Raw genomic sequence first — 21,712 nt, 5'->3', positions numbered from 1 at the left:
TGAACTGTCTTCTTTATCCAATGCAGCTGTTTCCTAAGTGCATCGGATGGCTGGCCAGATGACTCTTTGCTCCCAGAGATGATCACAGGCAGTCTAGAGGCCAGGTGGGGCAAGCTCCAGCAGCTCATAAAAATTGGCTCTGGAGGCAACCTTGCGAGGCGCTTCTCTTTGCTTACTGCTGGACAGAGCTTGGTTTTCCTCGGAGTGAGGTCTTGCTTCTGAACACCCCCGGGGATGGTGGTTATGATCTTTCTTCCTCAGTTTATCGAGGGTCAAGGAATAGCTGAAGCCCGTCGTCTCTGCCGCTTCCTCTTGGCGAGCGTTCGCAGCACTACAGGTACGTGGTTTGGAGCTTCCCCGCAGCAGCGACGTCTGCCTGCCGAGCGCTGGAATCTTGACACTGTGCAGGCTGCTGGGGCTGTGTGTCCCCCGGGGGCTGCGGGCTGGTGGGCAGGGTCTCTGACTTCTGTCGCTCGGAGGCTGAGGCAGCGGGGAGCGGATGAACTTAAATCACAAAGGTGAGGGAGAAGTCGTCGGTGAGATTTTTATCAAGACAGCCCTGCTGAGTAAATTGTTGCTTTGCTGCGGTTCTCATCGATTGCTTTCTAATCCCCTGTCTCTTCAAACTCGCCTTCTGAGAGAATTTCAGCAAGCAGGTTTTACGGTTTTGTCTATGAGGAGTGAAAGACTGGATGCTAGAACATCGATCGCGAGTTGAGCCCCGCTCCTGGAGAAGACCAGGAGGTGTCAGGTCTGCGGGGAAGGGAGTGGATGCCTGTGCATGAGAGCGTTTGGGAGTTAACTGATGTTTAACAGGTGGAAAAAGAATTGCTGTCCATGGCCAGCTTACCGAAGTTTTTGTTGCTAGTGTTACAAAATGAGGGAAGCCGTGCCCCTTTGGAGGCACTCAGTCCTCGAAGCATTCCCTTGGCTGCTTCTGAATTCACCTTTGTGCTGTCATGCAAATTTAAAATGATTTTGGGTGAGAATTACTCTTTTGACAAAGTGTAGGATGTGTGTTGTGGTGCTTCCCTCTAATAAGACAAGCAGCGTGCCTGAAGCACCGGCTTGTCAAGATATCAGAAAGAGCTGACAATGACACAGTAAGTGTTATTTCTGTACAGAGGAGTTACCTTTTCTTTAAATGGTTGCACAGCTCCCTTTTTAGCACCTTGCACGGGAACTGTCACAGTGCAACCTTTTTAAACGTTGCCGCTTCTGCCACCACATCTGACTATTTTTACCATGCTGAACAAAGCAAACTTGATTGACGTAGTAATAAGCTGGAGTTTTTTAAATAATCTTCCTGGCTGCTTCCTGTGCGTGTTGAGGTGTTCTGAATAGCAAAGGATTTGAGGTGTCTGCAGCTTAGTGGAGAAGAATTAGCATAGGAGGGTCACTGTCTCAAAGCCAGTTGATAGCGAAAGGATGCATTTTTAAGATGCTGGGTAATTGAAGTTATTTTTCTTCCCATCTAACTTAAAATGCTGGCATTTAGTATCTTAGCTTTTTCCTGCAGAAAATGCAGAAGATTTGGGTTCTCCTGAGTCCATGTGGATGCCCTTAACCTCAGGGGTGTTGCCTGATTCACATCAGGTAACTGACAGGAGGTTCAAAGGCTTTAGCTGGATTCAGTTGGAAAAACAACTTGGTAGATGGAGGCTGAGCTGCTTGGCTTTACTCCGATCCCACTTTTCCCCTTTTTGCTTCCCAAATGCAAAGGCTTTCTAGCTGCCCGCCTTGCAAATTCACCTTGGGATCTGTAAGTCAGGCTCTGCTCTCTCCTGCTCATTTATCTCCCATAGTAGCTGTGACTCAGCTCTGGTAGCCATGGTGCGCTTGTAGATGGAAAGTGGGGTTGCCATTTTTAGTTTTCTTCCTCTCCCCCTCCTCTCTCTTTCTTTTTCTTTTTTTTTTTAAACTTTCAAATCCTCCTCCTCCACCTTTGTTTGAAAGAATGAAATAGACTTTATTCATACATGCTTGGCTGCTCTTCCTCTCTAGTAGCATGGGAGGAAACAGTCTGCTGTTCAAATTATCTCATCCCAGATGGCTGCGCAGCCGGAGCGCGGAGAGACTTAAAAGGTAAAGCCAGCAGATGGTGAACTTCTGAAACGCAAAGTAATGTGCCTGCTAAATCAAAAGTTTAAAATATTTGAAATCTGCTTGTTTTAAAGTAGTAGACTGTTGCGAACCGGTCATCTGTGAAGTATGCTGGCAGTCTTAAGCACTGCCCAAATGAATTTGAGCTTTGTACCTGTGGTAGCTGGCTAGCTAATCTACCAAGGAACGTTACAAGCAAGTCGCTGGAATTACCAGTTAGTGCTGACCTCGCGGCGGTACCTAACAGGTAATGTTTCAGAAAACAGACCGATGCGTGGAGATCTGATCTGCATCAGTCTTGACTGGGATTTGAACGCTGGTGGTGCTTCTGGTACAGCCTACATATCCTGGCTTGGAGTAGATGTGAGTAACGGGCTCCTCCCGAGGAGGATAAACGTGCACCTGGAACGCTCCTCAGGCTATCAGATCTTAGCATTTGTTGTGCCAAAGTGTTTGGGCTCTTACAAATACGGTGTAGACACAACTTAATTTTGTAGTGGGTGCTATGTTGACTGTCTACTATGCTGGCTTTACTCTGATGGCAGAAAAGGCTATACTTGGTGGCTTTCTTCTGCACTCAAGGTGGTATATACATTCCTCACACAGCGTTGGCAGGGTATTGGCTGAAACCTGTTCCCTATTTTGCTATTTTTTGAGGAGAAATGAGCAATATTTGATGTAGGCCAGTGTTTAGTAGAGTGTGCTTCACTGTACTGATCGCATAGTAATCCTTAAGCTAAAGTCTTGCTTATGTGGGCTGGGTCATCTTCATGGTGGGGTGACCTCTTGGTGAAAGATTCTTCAGTCTTTAGGCAGTCCGTGTAGTTTTTGTTAACGCTGTTCGTTGTGATAGATGTGAAACACCTAGCTTTATCGTGCTGTTTCTGTTTAAGATTAAAGCACTTTAACTGGAGTGGTTTTTCAGGCCTTCTACTCCAAACCCAAAGTGCTAGCTTTGCTACGTTGGCCTTATTGACAAATGTACTGAGCTCGATATCCCCTTGATCTTGACTTTGAAGTAGCAAACCTTCAGTGCTCATGGTCCTTCACTGAGAGAATTTAGGTCCTCATGACTTGTTATACACTTAGGCTTTAACCTCATGGTTGGTTTCGTTCGAGTTGGAGCACGAGGCAGGAAAGAAAAGCAGCGCTGTTTCGTCTGGAATACTGGAAACCTTATGATAGGCTCTTTTACACGAAGTGAAAATAAAACCCTACCTTTAAGTTGCCAGCTTTGCTGCCAATTTCCCGCTATACTAACCTGGCCTGAAGTGTAACATAGTACATGAGGATAAGTTTGCAGTGCAAAATGAAGAAAGGCCTTTGGTTTGAGTTGACTGACCTGAGGTAACTGCATTGGATTAAAGTAGCCAGGGAGGCCAACTAACTTGGGTTACTTCAGGTTTATAAGGGAACCCAAGGCTGAACATGTTAGCTCAGTTCAGCACTACTCTGAGGGAAGTAGGCCTGTTCCATAGAGATGCATTGGTTCCTCAGGAAATTATGGATTTCTTGATCGTAATATATATGTTATCATTATAACTCTAACTCTTGATAATTATATATATATATGTTTAATTCCATGTTTTCAGAAATGCCTTAGCTCTTCTGTACTTGCAGTTTGGCACTTGACCCTTAACTGTGTCCTGTGGTCTTTGAACTCTTCCATTGTCCCACCAATCCCACTTCCAAAATCATTACTTGGGCCTGCTTGGTCAGAAACGCGGCTCCTTCATACTGGGGGCTGCTCAGCAGGCTTAGACCAATGCACGGTCTGAGCAGTTTCACACCAAGGCCGAGGTGGGTGCAGAAGCAGCTATGAGGCAACTATGAAGGAACGTATTCACAGAGAAGGCTTCTTCCTAGCCACTGCCAAGAAGCTGGCCTGTTTTTCTGAGATCTTCTGTTGGTACCAAAATGTACGTTATTCTGCCTAGAGCGATTAGATTATTTTAATGGGGTGAATGCAATGCCCTCTCATAATCTTGTTTGGGCTTGTGCTGCTCAGTTCAAGATCCTGAGTTTCTAGCCTGTTTGCTGTTCGGTGTTGCTGGGGTGTGCTTGTGGCTCTTGTTTCAGAAGGGATGTGAATTCCTGCTTCCTACTGATACAGCTGAAGCCTCTGGTGATGTTCCCCCATATCCCCGTTCCCAAGCCATCCACACCTTGCAAATAACTTCCAATTGTATACCTCATGTCTGCATCACGGCTCTCCAAATACTTTATACCATGCAAAAGAGAGAGCTTGACTAGAGCAGAACACGCTGTTCTTAAGCAAGGCCATTGATTTTTCTATAATGGCATTATGTTTTTAGGCTGCATAAAGAACTTGGTGGAAAATAACAATGTTTTGTTTGCTTTTTTGACAGTTTCTAATAGCAGTTCAGTGAGACCTCCAGTGATGTATTTAGTATTCAAATTATTCTGTTCATTGTGCACAGTGTCAACATGTAATTGTGGTGGGGGCAGTCTAATGAAAGAGTAGAGGTAAATCCAGCCCACGCTTCGCAGGGAGAAGGTAGTCTACTGCCTGCAGTCACATATCCATCAACGACTTGCGCTTAACATCGCTGCAGTCTGTTTTCTCTAAGCGAGAAGGGGTAGTGCAGAACAAAAACCGCAGCACCATTTTAATGAGTGGTCCCCCCATATTTTTAGCCTTTATAAATCCCACAAGTAGGATCCAAGTTTTATTTACTGTGAGGATTTTGGCAGCATCGTGGTCCTTAGTATTGTTTTATAGTATAAAGTGTTGGCATCTCAGCTAGAAGTACTTCTGTTGGCTCTGCTGGTAATATTCCTGTTTCACCAAGTGCAAAACAGACGCAGCACTGCCCAAAGCTGCAGACAGTAGCAGCTCCCTGGATTTTCTCTTTTAAAGCACTTTAAGCAGAGTTCACCCCAAGTGCATGTTCCTGCACTGAGCCCACTGTGGTTGTTTTGCATGTTCACAGCAGAATTTCCATAATTACAGGAGTGCAGGGAAGAGCTTTGGAGGCTTCCTGTCCCTTTGGAGAGGTTTTGTGTGCACAAAAATGCCTTTGAAAAGATGGGGTGGCTAAACGCTATGCAATTTGGGAGGTTCATCTGTATGCGGAGTAAATCTCCGATGTGACAAAGGGAAGGGAAAGGCAGAGCAGCTTCTGCAAACTGCAGAACCTTCTGCGAACTGTCACGTCAAAGCTCTTAAGTCTGGTAGCACAGAGTGAGCTGGGCTTCATCCCACAGTCCCTGCATATGAGGAGCAGTCGCTTTCTGGTACTCCTGAAGCAGCAGGGCAGTTTAAACAGGGCTGTTTTCAGACTCTGTGCCTTTGGATGGCTATTTCAGAAGTGAACTCGAGCCGTTCTGTTATGCAGCTTCCTTCCTCTAGCTGCTAACGGTGAAAAGTGACACTGTGCCACCCTGTGTCTGGTCAGAAAAAGTTCCCTCATCTGAAATAGCTTTAGAATAGGGAAGGCTAGCAAGAATATAAGGAAAAACAGTCAAAGATTGTGACAATAAACCGTTTAATTTAAGAACTATTTACGAGTCACTTTGCTGATTCTCTTCCACTTGAGAGCACAGGTTATTGTATTCCTCTGGACTGACTGCATACTGTGAAAGTACTTCTAGAAATTCTTCCAGTGGGCAGAGACCTGCTCTACATCCTTTCACCACTTGCTCCTGCAAAGGCAAAGAGACAAAAATCACAGATCTTTGTTGTTGTTGATCCTGATGCATTCTTCAGCAGGGAAATATGCTAGCCAAGGCACGTCCGTGCATAAATTCGTATTGGATCTAGAGCCAGCTCACCAGAAGAGATGCCTTGGCTACTATGGATGAGCTGTAGGTGTCTTACTTTATCTGGCTCCATAGTATGACCAAAACAAGTCTCGTTTGACAGCTTTACACAGATGTGTGTGAAAACAAAAGCTAAGGACATGTACAATGGGCTTCCTGTGGGACCTTACCTCCCCGTGGTAAGACACGCGAACAAACCACTCTTTGGACTGCCGGTGCTGATACAGTTCCAGGGTCACATCTGCAGCGTAAGAGGGCCACTTGTGATCAAAGGTGCCCAGGGCCACCAGGAGAGGAATAAGGGTAACGTCATGAGAAGCATAGAGAATAAGCTTTCTGATAAAAAAAAAAAAAGAGGAGAAAAAAAGAAAAAAATCCTAAAAGGTTTGCTGTGTTTCTGTGGATAGCCAGTATTGCTCATGCTTTCCCTAGTCGATGAACACTCATTCTCTTTACTCACGCACTCAATATCTTTCTGAACCAGCTTTTCACACTGGCAGCAAGTTGGAATTTACAACGATTAGAGGGAGAGATCTGCCCTGTACCTGGCCTTTTCAGCTGGAGATGAGGAATCTGCTGCTTCTGTAATGTTCTTCTGTAAGGTATAGAAAAGGACACCAACACACATCTGAAGAACTTCTCTATAAAAGAAGCAGAAATAAATCTACTAGTTTTTTAACCTTTGAATTACTTAATTTCAAATGAACGCCTGGAAACCTGCTTTTCCCTCGCAAATTGTTAATGTGTATTGAATGTGGCTAAGAACTATTAAATGTGATTCCTACGGTTACTTTTTATTTCAGCAGTTGCTTAGTCACCACTGAGATTCCAGCGCGACTGCAGATTGGGAGGGGAGAAGTGCTAACAAGCCAGTCTCACAAGATGTGGTCCACATAAAGGAAAGGCCAGAAACTCCTTGATGTTCTCTATCCCATTTTGCTTCACCTAGTTGTGATCCTGGAAGCATGGATTTCAGCCAAGGAAGATGACTGTAGCTGACTGTGAGTGGCCAACCGAAGTGCCTGGAATCCTTGGGGTGGGAATAAGAAGCAAGCACCTACATTTACAAAATACGTATTTTTATCTCTGTATCAAACAAAGAGGAGATCTTTTTGACAACTTCTGGTGTGAAGAAACTCTTACTAATGAATAACTTCCTAACTGGAAATGGAGTATGGTTGTGACTGTGGCTCTCTGGGCTGCTGTGGGACCAGGGGAAAATCAGTCATTCAGTACCTGAGGTCTCCAACACAAGTTAAAGAAAAGGCTAAGGCCAAGTGTCCTAACAGAAAGGGCAGTCCTGTGCCACCACCTGAGAAGCACATGTGACTATGGCAGCTGCGAATAAATCTGGAAAGCAAGCTGCTGCTAGGTTAGCAACTCAGCCACCTTTACAAATTACTGTGAAGTAATTAACTGCATGTAGCAGCAGATTCTTTTGCAAGTCGTTACACGTGTGCAGGGCCTGGCATCACCTTTTCCACTAGCATCAACACTTCTCAGCCCAGCTGTGCAGGTGCCAGGCCTGGGATAAACGTACCTGGGTGGCATTCAGACTGTAGTTGTGTGCCTGCAAGGACAGCCTTGCTTGTGCTGCCTCAGCACTCAGGCTCGAAGCATCTCCCATGCTCTTCTGCTTTTGCCTGACACAGGTTCACTTGAACAGCTTTGGCAACTGAGGCACTCACTGCTTACCAGTGACTTCGTACTGTTCCTCGGGCATTACTTCTTCCACAGCTACCAGCAAAATGGGACATGAGCCCACATCTTGGCCTCCTTGCTGTGGACTTCGTGACTCAAGGCCTTGCACTGAGATGGCCGAGGCACAGACCTCACGAGGGAGCAATTACCTCTGGTGGGGAAATGGGGCAGACTGGGAAGGACTTCTGAGCTCTGCCACGGTAAGCTAGCGTAGCTCATCCACCCCGAGTATGCTAGGACAACCCCGCAGGCTGGAGGCACGGGTACAGGCAGTCACCTTGAACCGTCTTCCAGAAAGAAAAGCAGCGAGTCAACGGAGCGGCGCTCAACTGTCTGCTGGAAGCTCTTCAGCACAGGGCTGCTCGGCAAACCATGTGCCTGCAAGGAGAGGAGGTCACGTAACAACGGGCTCGCCCCTGTCTGAGCCAAGCCCGAAGCCACACCAATGACAGCCCGCAGACACTGGCTGTGCATGTCACAGCAGCTGTACCACTGCAGGCACTGCAGTATGCGTATCAGGAGTTCTTTTATGGTTTTTAAACACACGGACTCGCTCCACATACCAAAAGGACCCACATCTTTTCTTGAGGCTGTGTGAGGTGAGTAAAACAGGCCTTGAGCTATTCAGCTGACAGCTACACCAGCAAGCCCAATGACACGTTTTTGCTGGAGCTAATGGTATTAAGGGGAGGTACGAATATGCCCAGCTCCCTTCCAGTAGCAGAGGCAATCTGGCTCAGGGCCGGCATGCCAGAACCAGGATTAAGATGATCCTGTTAGGTGCCGACTGCCAAAAAAAGGGAAAGCACTTTGCCATTACAAGCGCTGTAATGGTGGTAACCAAGGCCCAGCCACCCTCTGAGCTCTACTGTGTTACACCTGAAAGAGATACTGGATTTCAAGGTAAGAACATAAACGCAGGAGGTAAGTCTTCAACCATCCTAGAAGAAGGCTGGCTCTGTATCTTGCCTTTTTAAAAAGGCTGTGCCAATTCTATAAACTTTCTGAATTAAATAGAAAGATACCGGGATACCCAATGGTATCAGTCGGCATTGACTCCTCCATTGTTCTCTCCATATGCACGGGGACAGGGCAAAAAAGGGTATTTCTTTCCGTAACAGCGTGACAATGCACCTCAGCTCACCTGCTCGGCATAAAGGTTATCAAGGAGAAGAAAAAAGTCCACAGACTTATCACCATCAATACCCATCTTCTCCTTAATTGTTTTCAAGTCATCGGAGATACCTGGCTGTAGCAGAGCATTCTTCAACTTCTGCCTGTCAGGGGATCAGGAAAAAACACAAACGAAACAAAAACTTTTCACACATCAGACTTACTATCCCTCATTTTTTTAATAACCCCCAGTCCAGTGGAGATGTCTCACAGGGAGGAGTGGGAACACCGCTGGATACTGAGGGATTCCTGATGTTGGGAGTCTCCCTGGCAGAGGTCTGGGTTGGCCTCTGCTCTCATGGATGTGGGGGAACAAAAATTAAGATGAGATAGTAACATCTCCAGAGAGGAGGTTCCTGCAAGCAAAGGCTCTGTATTGGTTAACAACCTCTCCAAGGCGTAGCCTTTAACTGCCTCATGGAAGGAAAGAGCTGTGAAGCTTCGAGATGATTTCTGTATGGTGTGTGAAAAGGGAAACACCTAGGTACTGGTAGCTTAAATTCATCCCTGACTTGGTTAGAAGCCACCTGCCCTCCTACACTGATTTGAATTTTATTTTTAAGTGTTTAGCTGAGACTAGCAATGCTAGCCAGATACTTCGAGTTAGGCATTTTGCATGTTTGTTTTTTTTGTCTGACTCTGGTCTGTTGGGGAAGAGGTGAGAGAAAGCGTTTGTTTAGGAACAGCTTTAGTTTCTGTTTTGAAATCAAATTCGAAAAGATTCTGGCACAGGCAGACCTTTAGGCTGGGTCTGTGCTGCTTAATGCAGCTCAAGAAATCCACCTCGACTTGGTTGCAAAATGTGCAGTCAGGGGGATGGAGGGAGGGAGCAGAAGAGCTGGCAGTTTACTCTCCTTTGGGCAAATCTGAATATCCTTTGGCTTCCCCAAGCTGCTTCTGTGGGCCGTCACCTCACTGCTGTCAAGAGCAACCTGTTGCCTGCAGTGTCGAGCACTATGTAATGAGCTTTTACAAAGGAATTCCAATAACCCTTAAATAACTTTGGACAAAAAGACACTAATGTATCATCCAACCAAACTGCAACACGTCTGTCTTGTTGTCTGGTTTCCACTTGGTGCCCAACCTGGCATAAGCATTTATGGAGTGGCTGATTCCACAAACACGAGCGTCCTTTTTGTGGAGGATGTTTTTAATTTTATTTCAATAGTCTTTGTTAAAGGTGTCAAGGCTAAGTATATTCCTGTTTCTTGAAGGTATAAGCGTGGCAGGAATGTTATAATAATCCCCAGACGAGAAGATGAATTTAAAAAGGAGGCCCAGTGTGTTCACACATGAAAGGCATGGTAAAGGATGCAGATGACATTAATGCTGGCCTGCAGCAATGCCACAGAATAGCTGTACATTACCTAGTAATGAGTGTTTGCTAGTCGTACGCTAAATTAAATTACTCTTTCAAGAAAAAAGTTTTTTTACTTTCTTTCTGGTGCTACTGCTTGATATGTGACTCTGCTCACCTAGTGTTTTACACAACTGGCTAACCATTCCCAACAAACAGTAAGTGGCAGGGGAAGAAATTGAGAAATGAAAAGAAAATGTGCTGTTTTAAATTACTACTGCTCAAATGAAACAGCAGTGAAATCATACGGGGAGGCACGGCTGGCAATTACCTGCTCAAGCATTTCAGGCGCTGGCAGTTGTGGTAATTGGGGTAGAGGATTTCTGAGCTTGCATCATCAGTGACAATGACAACACCTCCTGTGGAACGAGAAGGAAGCTTCTGTGATCACTAGTGCATCTGCATGTCTTTAGACCGCTTTAATCACTCCCCCAGTCTTTCTGCTCAAGCCTACTGTTGTCAGCTAGCAATTCCCACTGAGCTATCACCTGCAGCACAATCCACTCTGCTGTTTCTGTTCACTTCGCGTTTATTTCCATAGGGCTGTCTGCTGTGTACCTTATAACACTTCCTAGTTGTGTGTTCATTTCTTTCCTAGTGTTTGCATGTGCCAAACATCAGTTCCTGTGTCACGAGGTGTAAGGATCTCTAGCAACATCACTTTTGGTATCTATTCCTGAGGGAGCAGAGTTCTTCAAAACCCAGAGTGTATTTCTAGGACATACAAGTAGTTGTCAACTGTTGCATACAGCTGAAAGTTACTCCACACACTAAACTTGTGAGGGATCCTGGTACTCCTATTGCCGAGATACTCTGATTTCTCTAAGAAACTTTTCTCAGATGTGGCAGTGCATCTTGTGAACACTGGGCCTGGACACTCTGCCCTCTTGATTCTGAAGTGCGGTTAACGCAAACCTCCTCAGCAGGTCTGAACTTGCAGCACTGATGGCAACAGGTCCAAGCTGAGCATCGGCAGTAAGCTACGCAAAGAGAGGGAGCAAGTGACAAGTTGATAAAGAACACACAGGACAGCACGAGGAAGAGGGCCAGGAGCAAAGAGCTGATGAAGAAGCAACAACCGGGAGCCAGAGAGAGTCGGGATGTGAGAGGTGTGTGCATCTAGGGAAGACTGATTAAGGAAAGGTACTGGTCAGAAGTCTCCCCAACCTTCTTTCTGCTGTTGGTACAGCCCAGCCAGCAGGCACCGTGTGGACTCCAGGTTCCGGAAAATATTAGTGGAACGGACGCTGAAAGAGAGAAAGCAGCCTGTGAGGTAGCACTTTCTCCTTCGCGTGGACAGGGCTGCAGCTGGGGTGGACTTGCTGGAACCGAGAGTTCAGATTTCACTCTGGCTTTGGAAACCTGCGGTGGGATTCATCTCGCCCTGCTATGGATACCTTAAATACAGACACCTCTCTCTGAACTACCATTTAACTTCCCTTCAGAGACAGTGAAAATGATGAATGGGCACTTATCTGTGATTTTATCTCATCCTAATCCAGACACTCCCAGCATTACTGATGTGAGCAGCGGGGGTGCACTTGATCTCACTGAACTTTAGTTATTTCATCTACAGTGAGTTCAACTGCGCTCCAGAGATGTCTGTTCCTCTTCAGTCACCACAAAAGCACATAATGTCAGTGGCTAAACCTCGGTGCAATGAATCCATCCCTAGCTTCCCTCCCAGGACTGCCGGGAAATCAGATGCTTCGTGTCATGAGTGGGATCTCACGCTGGGCTCTGCAGACTGACCGGAGATGAAGGCCCAGTCTGCTATGCGAGGGAGAGATGTCCGCGGTCAGGAAGCTTCCCTAGCGGAGGGGTACTTGCCAGGAGGGAGGAAGCAAGGTGAGGTCCAGAAAGGTACCGAGAGACTCACAGGACTTCAGCGGGCTTAAAGGTCGGCGAGAGAAAGTTGGCTTCTTCCACGTAGCTCTTCCTCAGCCTCTCCCCCAGGGCAAACATCTGCTGCATCCCCACCGTCGTCAGCTGCCCCGCGATCGCGCCGCCCTAGGTACAAAAAAGAGGAAGGGTCGGCGTCGGAATGGGGAAATAAACGAGCCTGGGGGGGGTGGAAATACACAGGGGGAGCACTCAGAAACCCTCACCTTGAACGTCGTCTTCTTGTAGTTCTCCTCGTAGGGCGAGGGCGGCCGCGGGCCCCCGCTCAGGTCGGTCACGGTGTAGTCCAGCCGGGTGCGGGCGGGCACCTCCAGCAGCCGGGGGTGCCACTCCACCTGCCCGGGCACACAGCGCCTCAGCGGGGCCACCACGAGCCCCGGGGCCACCACAGCCCCCGTGGGGGCCACCCCAAGCCCCCCTTGCTCACCGGCGCCGCCCCCGGGAGGGGCCGCAGCGGGGTGCGGGCGCCGTGCCGGAACAGCACCTGCACCAGCCGCAGCTCCAGGGCCCCGCTCTCGGCACCCTGCCCCTCGGGTGCCCCCTCGGGTGCTGCCCCCTCGGGTGCCGCCCCTGCCCCCCGGCGCTGCTGCCGCGCCCAGAGCCCCATCCCGCCCGCCAGCCCCAGCCCGCCCAGCAGCCCCAGCCGCCGGCACCAGCCCATGGCGCCGCTCTCCCGCCGCCGCCGCCGGCCGCCGCGGGGGGTGCCGGGAAGCCGAGTGCCCCGCCCAAGGCGGCGGGCGGCGGGGGAGCGGCGCGGGACTACAACTCCCAGCGGGCACCGCGCCACCCCGCTCCTCCCTCAGGGAACAGACACCCCCCCGCCTTATTTTTCCTTTATTTAAAATAAATAAATAAATAAATAAATCCTGTGAGCGTGTTGAAGTTCTCGTGTCCCCGTGGGCTGCCTCACCAACTGTAGGGAGCTGTGGGGACCACATCTGGGGACCACATCTGGGGACCGCCCGTGCATGCCCCTCGGCTCCGTCACTGGCCGCCCCCTAACAGCACCGAGGGGAAGGGGGTTTGGGGCAGATGGTGCCTTGTGCTCAGGTCTCTGGTGGCAACGCTGGGGTCCTTCAGTCAGCTCATAGCGTGAATATAAGGGGAAAAGCCCCGCTGGTGGCGCTACTCAAATGGAGGCACCTCACTGACAGAAGGGCTCGGTACCAATACTCCCTTGACCCCACAGCCTTGCCAGCTGAGGTCTGCGGGCAGTGCTAAAGATGATGCTCCCAGCTTGTTGGTGGTGCTGGTTAAAAGAAGGGATTTTTCCACAGTGAGGATGGTAAACAAGTTCTCTTTAAGCATAGGTGCCCAGCTGGCACCAATCGAGGTACTCCTGGAAGAGAGCAGTGGTTGCTGAGGCAATCGGCTGTGCTACTTAGCATCTTTTTAGCACAGTAGCTAATAACTGGTAGATGTGGGAGCTAGACAGCTGTGTATCCACAACGCCTTTGTTGGGCTTTATAAAGCAGCAACCAACAAGTTTCTGTCTCCTCCATTCCTATGAATCTCCAAGTTCAAGTGTTTGTGGTGACATCACTCTGACATAAGTAATATTTCTACCAAGGAATAAGCTGTTTACCTGTTTCTTAGACCAGATCTACTTGGCTTTGACTCATTAAGGTTTACTGTGTTCCTCCTCATGCATCCATCCTGCCTCTACATGTATGCTATGGGCCCTGATATTCCTTTCCCCTAGGCTTACTCTACTTTATCCCTACTTTACCCAGCTCCTCTTTCTTTCCCAACTTCTTTCACGCCTACGCTGATAGCTCTTGATGCCCTCCTTTTCCTGGTTGCCCTTCTCCTCTGTGTCTCTCCTCCCTGCTTCTCTTCCCTCTTTCAGGGTGCCAGCACTTTAAAACACCTTAGAGTTTTAAACTCCTTTTGGACTCTAAAGAGTTTTAAAATCAGGGATATTTAGGATCAGGAAAAGTTTTACAGAAATTTGTGATGTTCGTGAAAGCTATGAATCAGTTACTTTATTGTCTGTAAAGATCAGTTCTTTAACTTGTCCATAGGGAATTGCAGCCCTGATTACAGTGCGTTCACTATCTCCTTCTTTTAGATTTTCCCATTTGGAAACAGGCTTTGTCTGTGGGAATTGGTGGAATGTGGTCTTTGGAAGATCACACATGAAAAAAATGCTGTGAAGACTGGGCCAAAAAAGGTGTTTTCAGTAAACAAGGCCCTAGGGAAAGTTCCTGACTGGAGATTGATACCAGGAGGTGCTGGTGTCTCTGGGACCTCCTAAAGTGTCCATGGTTTTTGACAAGGGTAAAGGTGTTCCTTCTGTGCTCCACTGCTGCCCTCCCTTTCTTTGGGAAGAGTCTTGCCTCCTCTGTTTACAACGCTTTCTATTTCTGCTTGGTCTGAAGTGATCTGTTGGCTTTCTGCTGTTTGCATGCTTTCTGCTGCTTTTCCTTTGTACTATTGCCAAGAGAATGCCCCAAAGGACACGGGGCAAACAGCATCAGAAAGCTATGCCTAACACTTAACATCAGGGCCATCATCGTGGCTGCTGACCAGGTCCATCTGACCAGGTTTGCTTGGCCACGTTGAGTTCAGAAGCTCAGCAGCTAGTGCAGGTGCTGCTTGTGTTGTCTGGGGCCAGCTAGGACTGTGAGGATGAGAGGACCCAGGGGACCTTCCTGCCCCAGCTACCTCTCCCTGGCTCCCAGCTGTCCCGCTCTCTGTTTTTCCCACTGAATGCAATTAAAGAAATCCTGGAAAGAGACACAAGATTGTTTCCCTTGGGGCTGACCCTGAAAGAAAGAGGAGCCGTGTGTGGATACACGTGGTATAGGCGCCAGGCTGGGAAAGAAGCTCAGTGTGGGCCAAAGGAGGGTGTCTGTCAATGTCTGCTTGGCAGGCCCGGCATTTCCTGCTCCCAGGGGGACCTGCTGGGAAATCGCATGTGGCCCCAGTCACCACCACAGCTCAGCGCTTGCCAGATTTTAAAAGCAAGTATCCTCAAACCAAATGGCATGATTCAGATGGAAACCGAAGGCAAAGGCAAATAAATAATTTGGAAGAGCTGGGCATAGGAAATCCCCTGGGTGTGAATTCTGAGGATGCCTTTGTCAGTTCCTGGGGGTGATCCAGGCACAGCTCGCTGGCCTTCTCCTGGGCAGGAGACTGGCACATGCAGGGACTCACGCAGCTGGCACGTGCAGGGAGCAGGGCTAAGGAGCAGCAGGAGCGAACGTGGAAACCTGCACAAAGGGCAGAGGGAGGAGGCGATTCAGGCAGTGAGGGTGGCACAGCCACCAGCTCTGCCATCCCTCTGCAGGTGGGGGAATTGGGTGATCTTGGTGGTGTCTCGAAGCAGTGCTGTTCCTAAAGGGTTACCTGAGTTTCCAGAGTATGCAGCTTGTGAAGCAGAGGAGCATGGCCATAGCAGAGATGAAAAGATTACTGCAGAAGCCAATAAAATAACAAATGGAGAAATCAAGCCTGAATTGCGTGATGTGGGGGGTGAGGGAGGAAAAGATGCTGTGTGGAGAGGGAATAGAAAAGGTAGTTAAGAGGGGGGAAAGAGAGGGGAGAGAGAGAGATGACGTGATGTAAATGAGCAGAGGTGGAACAAGGGAAGAGGCTGGCAGTGCCTTTATTTGCATTCCCATTCTAACCTTACGCTGGAAGAAAACCCCAGTTCCTGTGAAGCTGTGAAGACTGGGACTGCGGTGTCCCTCCTGGGGGGATTTGGCTGCTGCCAAGCAGCATTTCTGTAGAGATGTATTTTAGAATACACCATACCACAGCAGGCGTGTGCAATTAGAGGAGAGCTCTCCAAAATAGCAGGCGGCTGTCGATTTTTTAGCAAATGGTGTTGCCCCCCCCCCCCTTTTTTTTTCTTTGTCCAACTGTGTAGAAATTTATTCTAAGATGCATCATCTTTACAGAAACATTTTCAAAGGACCTGTTATTTTTACCCTTCTGTTGCTTTTTGTGACCAGATGAGGAGCAGAAGGCTATTCCAATGACCACTGTGGGTGAGCTTCGTTTCTCTGGGGGAAGTTAATGAACTCTAACAAATAAGCAAGTTTCAGGAACTCGTGCTCTCTGAAAGCAGAGTGCAAATTTCCTCCTGGCTGGAATTTAACCAAATTATGATGATTGCTACCTTTGCAAAGTATTACTATTCCTTTCATTTGCCTTTTTATAGTGCTCCACAAATGGATCGCATCTCAGAACACTCCTGTGTGGTAAACTTGCATTTACATCCTCATTGTCTTGAAAATAAAAGTGATTCGTAGTGAGTTTCAGTTTGACCAAACCACACAGTCATTATGTGGCTGATACATGGATAAGTTATTTACTCTGTTGTTTGCTTAAAGTTCAAGACCAACAATCATGATTAGATTTTTTTTTCTCCCACATTGTGCATTGAAATTAAGAAGTGTTTAAAAGATACCCACCAAAGAAACAATTTAGCCTGACAAGTTCCAGTGTTTCATTGTTTCTTGGTTTACTGAAAACCTGAACAAATGGCTAGAGCTGTTTGTGGTGTAAATCAGAGATACCACAAACAATCCTCATGGCAGAAACACAAAGAGAATTTGGACACCCCTCAGGTAGATGTTATTTCTTTCTTTTATTTTCTGAATGGTAAGGGTCAGAAAATAGTCTTGCATTGCCTCTGGCTTCTCTGCTTCCTTTCCAAGAGCTTTTTGCTCAGCAAGGGGAGCAAGCTGGAAAGGTTCCCCAGCAGCTGTGAGCAAGCACGGGCTGCAGCTGCACTGGGAGCGTGGCAGTGAAGCTGGCTGCCACAGGAGGGTGATGTACCCAGGCTCGTGTGAGTGTCCAAAGCCAACCACAAACAGCTAATGCCACGTGTGGTGTCCCCTGCCCCAGTTTTGTGGGGCACCAGGAGGATCTGTGTGCAGCAGAAAGGGTCAAATCTTACTGTGGGTGTTTTACTATCCTGCCCAATACGCCGTTCCAGCAAATGTTTGCATGGCTGGCTCTCCAATTGTGTACAGAAGCGCTAATTTTCACTCTGGTGTCTTGAAATAACAGCAGCTAATCAGATCTCAGGTGCTGTGACCAGCAGGTCTCCTCTGTTGTAGACAATGATATGTGCAGTATTCATGTTCAAAATTACAAACCTCTCTTTACAATGCAGCCACAAGAGCCTTCACCATATGCAACGGTGGTGCTAATGGTGATATCTCTGTCCTGCGAGGATCAATGACCACAGCATCTATAATAAGCTAGTCAGTCTGGGCATGTAAGTCTGTTGCATTCAAAAAGAGGGGAAAAATATTTATAAATTGTTTGAGTATGCTATATTGCTTCCCGTGGAGCTATATCACTCTTGTCTCTGCTCCAGTCTGTCTGTTGTTGTAAACCTTGCAGCCAGCTGCTTGGTGAGCAAGGCAGCTCGGGAAATGGAAAGAATGTCTCCACTCCTCATTTCTGTGATCCTTTGGGGTGGAATTGGCAAAAATAAACTCCTAGATGCCGCCACAGACCGAGCCCTCCCCACAAGGCATGGTTCATAGTATAGCCAGACCCAGTACAAGCATATGGATCTATGCATCTCATCACTTTTCCTGCATGCTCTCACATCACCAGTTTACCTTCCTTGTTTTGGTCAGCAGTGAAATGGTGTGTGCTGATGTTTGCAGTCATTGCTTTAGTTCTGTATTTGGGTAGGTTGTTTGAGACACTCCTGAAAGCTGGAGTCACAGTATTTAGAGTCAGCATCATAAGGGCATTTTCAGAGTCGTTTTTTCTCTAGGTTCAACAAATAGGATGTCAGACAGTCAGTTTTTTCCATGTGCCTCTTGCACGGGACCATGTGATTTTTCCTCTCTTTTCCTTATAAGTTGCAGGCTCAGGCATTTGGTCATTACGAGCAGCAGAAGCCGACTATGCTGGGTGGCATGCTGGTTGTGGAGGGGCTTGTCCTCGGTTTCTGTAACCTAGTGCAAAAGATGCGCTCCCTGCCTTCTGTTTTTCTTTTGTTCGAACTTTGTCATCCTAAACTGGATGGCCTGCAGCCATCTGCTGCATTTGGTAGTCTGCGGGATCATGCAGACTCAATTATGCGCCTCTCTGGCATAACAGCAGGACAGTTTTCTCGTCAGCTTTAAAAGGGTGATTTCTCCATGGAAAATGAAGGCTTAGATAAGGAGGAACCTCCAGCAGCAGGCTCAATAAGCTGTTCCCAGCTGCATCAGATGAAGTCTCTGTGCTTGCATGGCAGAGCTGCCCTGGGTGTGGTGGGAGAGCTGCCAGGCACTCGCTGCTGCTGAGCTGCTGCATCCCGAGGCTCAGTGCTCTGGCACTGCAGCAGATGTGCTCTCCTGTGGCAGCACTGAACTGTGGCATTTTTAATCTTTGCCAGCTCCTTTGCTTTTTGTGAGTATATATTACATCAAAAGGTTGGGGATGATATGAAGTTAAAGGAGATGGTGTAAGTATAGATGGTTCTAGTTACTTTTTTCTAAGCAACCAGAGGAGAGGGGCTACAAAGAGAACATTTTGAACCTTACAGTGGGTTCCTAGCAAGTTAAGCTGTTTTGTTACACTTTCATACTCATACAGAAGTGACCAAACAGTAGGATTTGTGTGTGTGATACAACCTGTGATGTGTCTTCCACCTCTTGCAGGGTGGAGAGACCTAACTGGAGCTGGGGTGAGATGTTACCCACTTGTAGTGCTGCAAGCTTAGGTTAAGTTTTGAGATTCAAGGGCAGCTTCCCGTTTTCTTCTTAACCTTCACTGCAGGTGGCAGACCTGCTGGGTTTCAACATGTGGTCATCCAGATTGGATGTCTGACTCCTTGTAGGTTGCCCATAGTACCCCAGTCTCTTTTCTCTTTTCAGATATGCTCCTCTTTGCTATCTGAGGATGGGGACCAGCTCAAGTGGTGGGTTTGTCAGCTACAAGAGGGGAAAAACCTCGTCTCAGGGACCCATGCTATTTACATTCAAGGCATTTCTGGTCCCACCAGCTGTTCTGTGTGTGTTATTTTCAGAAGGGCAACAATCTGTGGGAGGTCAGGAGGGTGGAATTGTGTGAATTCAGCGGGTGAAGGAGATCAAAACGCTTGGAAGTCCTCAGGCCTCATCGTGACAGAGAGTCAGGATCCCAGATGATGATGGCTTACAGACTGGGAGAATTTAAGGAGAGCTCTGAATGTGCTGCTTGTATGGCTAGCAAGGGCTGCCTCGCTGGGTGTTTTTTAGCTGTTTTCAAGAGTCATCTGTGTTTACACTGCTGGCAGGACCACCTGTTATTTATTGAACAATAATATATATGTGTGTGTGTATAAATTGCTGCATTTCTGCATTTATTTTTAGCCCTTTCTAAAAACCCCCAACAGGTTTCAAAGATGCTGTGGATTGTAAGTGGTGCCTGACAGCATTGCTCACATTGACGGTTGTCAGAATTTTCCGTGATAAATCTCTGCTTTGAAAGGCTTATAACTCATCCTTCTATTCTTGGTCTTGCAGCTCTCATATCCTGGGAAAACAAACCTTTTTTTAAACTGTGTTTTTCCACACAGGTTTGTGAAAATCTTTTTTTTTTTTTTTTTTTTTTTTTTTTTTTTTTTTTAATTTGGCCTAAATGAGACCTTTTCCAAAGCAGATATCGTGTCTTGTCACTTTATTTCTCAGTGCCTGATTGCAACTGTGTGGCAGGTCTCTTTAATACATTTCATACGGTCAAATGGAAAACTATTTTGCGTATCAGACTGACATAGACACTTGATAGTGTCTATCAGTAAAGAGGCAGCAGCAGTAGGCTCCCCGCACCATCCCTAATCAAGCACAAAACCAGCTGCATTATGGCAGAGGCTGGGCAGCCTCTGGATGTGGTGTTGCAGAACTGTAGGGTGAATGCTCCTGGAGTACTAGCAGAGGGATGAGTTGTACCATGTTCTTTATATCCTTTAACAAAGGAGGTGCATACTACTTATTATTGGAAGAGAAATCCGGTAGGAATCAGCAGCTGATGACTTTAATGAAGAAATACTGTTATTCCTTATTAACTTTATCGTTCATATGTTCATAGTGTCTTCCACCCATGCAATGCAAAGCAGTTCTCAATTGTAAATCTGTACCATTCCCCAGTGAAGTCCTGTAATTATGAAGTGAAGTCTTATAATATGAAGTCATTATGATTTCTAGTGCACACATAGGAAAGACAGTGTTGTGAGGAGATCTAATGATTTGTCCTGGTGATGCAGCAAATCCATGGCAGACAGAGAACAGCACACAGGAACCTGAGTCATGCAACAGTGCTGGAAGGAGTGAATTGTATCTCTTGTGAGGGTGTTCACAGCTTTTTGAAAGCTGTTAAAATGTTAACTGCAAGTAATATATTTGCTTGAAGATTGTAGGTGATAATTCAAACCATGAAGGTAATGAACTTGAAACTGGGTCCTGACACATTAGGAGAATTGTGGAGGGAGCACTGGGAACTTGAGCTGAATCAAAGTTGATGTAATTTCACATGGAGTGTTCAGTAGGCCATTCAAACACAGATTATTTTTTGGCACACAGCAAGGAAGGCTGTGAGGTAGTGAAGTACATGCAGAAGGGCTTGTATGTGCAAAGTCTCAGCTGTTTCTCCAAATATGTTATTAGGTATTTGAATTAGGGATACGATCTTTCTTCAGGTCTTGCCTGAAGATGGCCCATCATGGTTGCAAAAATGTTGCTATTACAAAATGGAAGTAGTGCTACACTGCTTTTGTGCAAAGTACACAAGTACCTGCACGGTGCCATATCTGTTTTTTATTGCAGCTCCAGACATGGGGTTTAACCTTGGACATTGTCCTATTTGTCCTGCTTCCCTTGTCCATCTTTCACCTATCTCAGGCCATTGCATTTCAGTAGGATCTCAGCATCTTCTTAGGGGTAGGCAAGGGCTGCATTTTCCAGATGGATTTCAGGCAAAGAAAGGTTTATTGTCTTGCTGGTTGTCACACACACACATCTTGATGGAGTAGGGACCGGAGGGTGCTCTCCAAAGTTTTAGCTGGGTGTCTGAGCCTCTTGTTTTGGCTCTGTGTTATCTCTTGTTGCCATTCTGATCCCATGTGGCTGTCAGCTGTACCAGTCACTGCTTCATGGGTATTTGCACTGCTACCAGTTCTCATGTCTCAATTGGGAGTCATTTGATGCGAGTGACTGAGATTCCTTGAAAGAAAGAATTTGAAGTATCCCAGACAATGGTATGGCTATGTCTTAAGACTTTTTCAGTACTTATTTTAAGGATTGTTGATATATATGAGTGTTTCTAGGGCTTTGGTATCTGTGGTTTCAGTCATTAAAGGGTCAGAAGCAAAGCAGCTTTTGTGCTGGAGTTTAATATCCTCCCCTTGTAAGATAGTAGGGTAAATGTGAAGAGAAGCTTTTGATTTAATAACTTCAGTGACAGTGAGATCATAAGGAAGGGCCAGCAGAACATTTTTCAAGAATTGTTCAGCGTTTCTGAAGAAAGATTCCTGGTAAAACATGACTGCAAGTTGACAGAGTCAACAAATGAGTCAGTGAGGGGAATGTGACAGGTCTCCCTTACTAAAAGACTTTATTACGCGATCTCTTCCTCTCAATTACCCTAATTTGAAGTGGGGAGCTAATGAATATTGCTAAATGGATTGAAACAAACAGCAGCGCTGTGGACAGAAAATAATCATTATGAACTGCAGTGCATTGACGGCAGTGAATT

At 46.9% G+C, this 21,712-nt stretch overlaps 1 protein-coding gene across 2 annotated transcripts; it reads right to left on the bottom strand.

Annotated features, from left to right (window-relative positions):
* Positions 1-5,595: 5,595 nt before the first annotated feature.
* Positions 5,596-12,354, bottom strand: ACP6 (acid phosphatase 6, lysophosphatidic). Of its 2 annotated transcripts, XM_084526095.1 has the most exons (9): positions 12,226-12,348; positions 11,997-12,127; positions 11,285-11,364; positions 10,389-10,476; positions 8,732-8,864; positions 7,865-7,965; positions 6,432-6,527; positions 6,057-6,222; positions 5,596-5,769 (listed from the first exon to the last, which is right to left on the bottom strand). In XM_084526095.1, the coding sequence occupies exons 2-9, from the start codon at positions 12,089-12,091 to the stop codon at positions 5,629-5,631; spliced, it is 900 nt and encodes a 299-aa protein (XP_084382221.1). In that variant the 5' UTR covers positions 12,092-12,127; positions 12,226-12,348; the 3' UTR covers positions 5,596-5,628. The 2 variants fall into 2 exon arrangements, with proteins under 2 accessions (XP_084382221.1, XP_084382222.1); XM_084526096.1 differs by lacking the exon at positions 11,285-11,364 and having other exon boundaries at positions 12,226-12,354.
* Between the last annotated feature and the right edge of the window lie 9,358 nt (positions 12,355-21,712).

This window comes from Aythya ferina (genome assembly GCF_964211825.1).
Source record: "Aythya ferina genome assembly, chromosome: 1".
NCBI lineage: Eukaryota > Metazoa > Chordata > Aves > Anseriformes > Anatidae > Aythya > Aythya ferina.
Note: the sequence above shows the minus strand (reverse complement) of the source record. Positions and strands in the feature narration are given on the sequence as shown.

Bases quoted from the DNA above. Each gene is read 5' to 3' on its own strand.
- ACP6 (XM_084526095.1), bottom strand. From the start codon at position 12,091: ATGCAGCAGATGTTTGCCCTGGGGGAGAGGCTGAGGAAGAGCTACGTG. The intron at 11,365-11,996 runs GTGAGTCTCTCG...TCTCTCTTTCAG, and splicing joins TTTAAGCCCGCTGAAGTCCT to CGTCCGTTCCACTAATATTT. The intron at 6,223-6,431 runs GTACAGGGCAGA...TTTTTTTATCAG, and splicing joins TCTCCAGCTGAAAAGGCCAG to AAAGCTTATTCTCTATGCTT.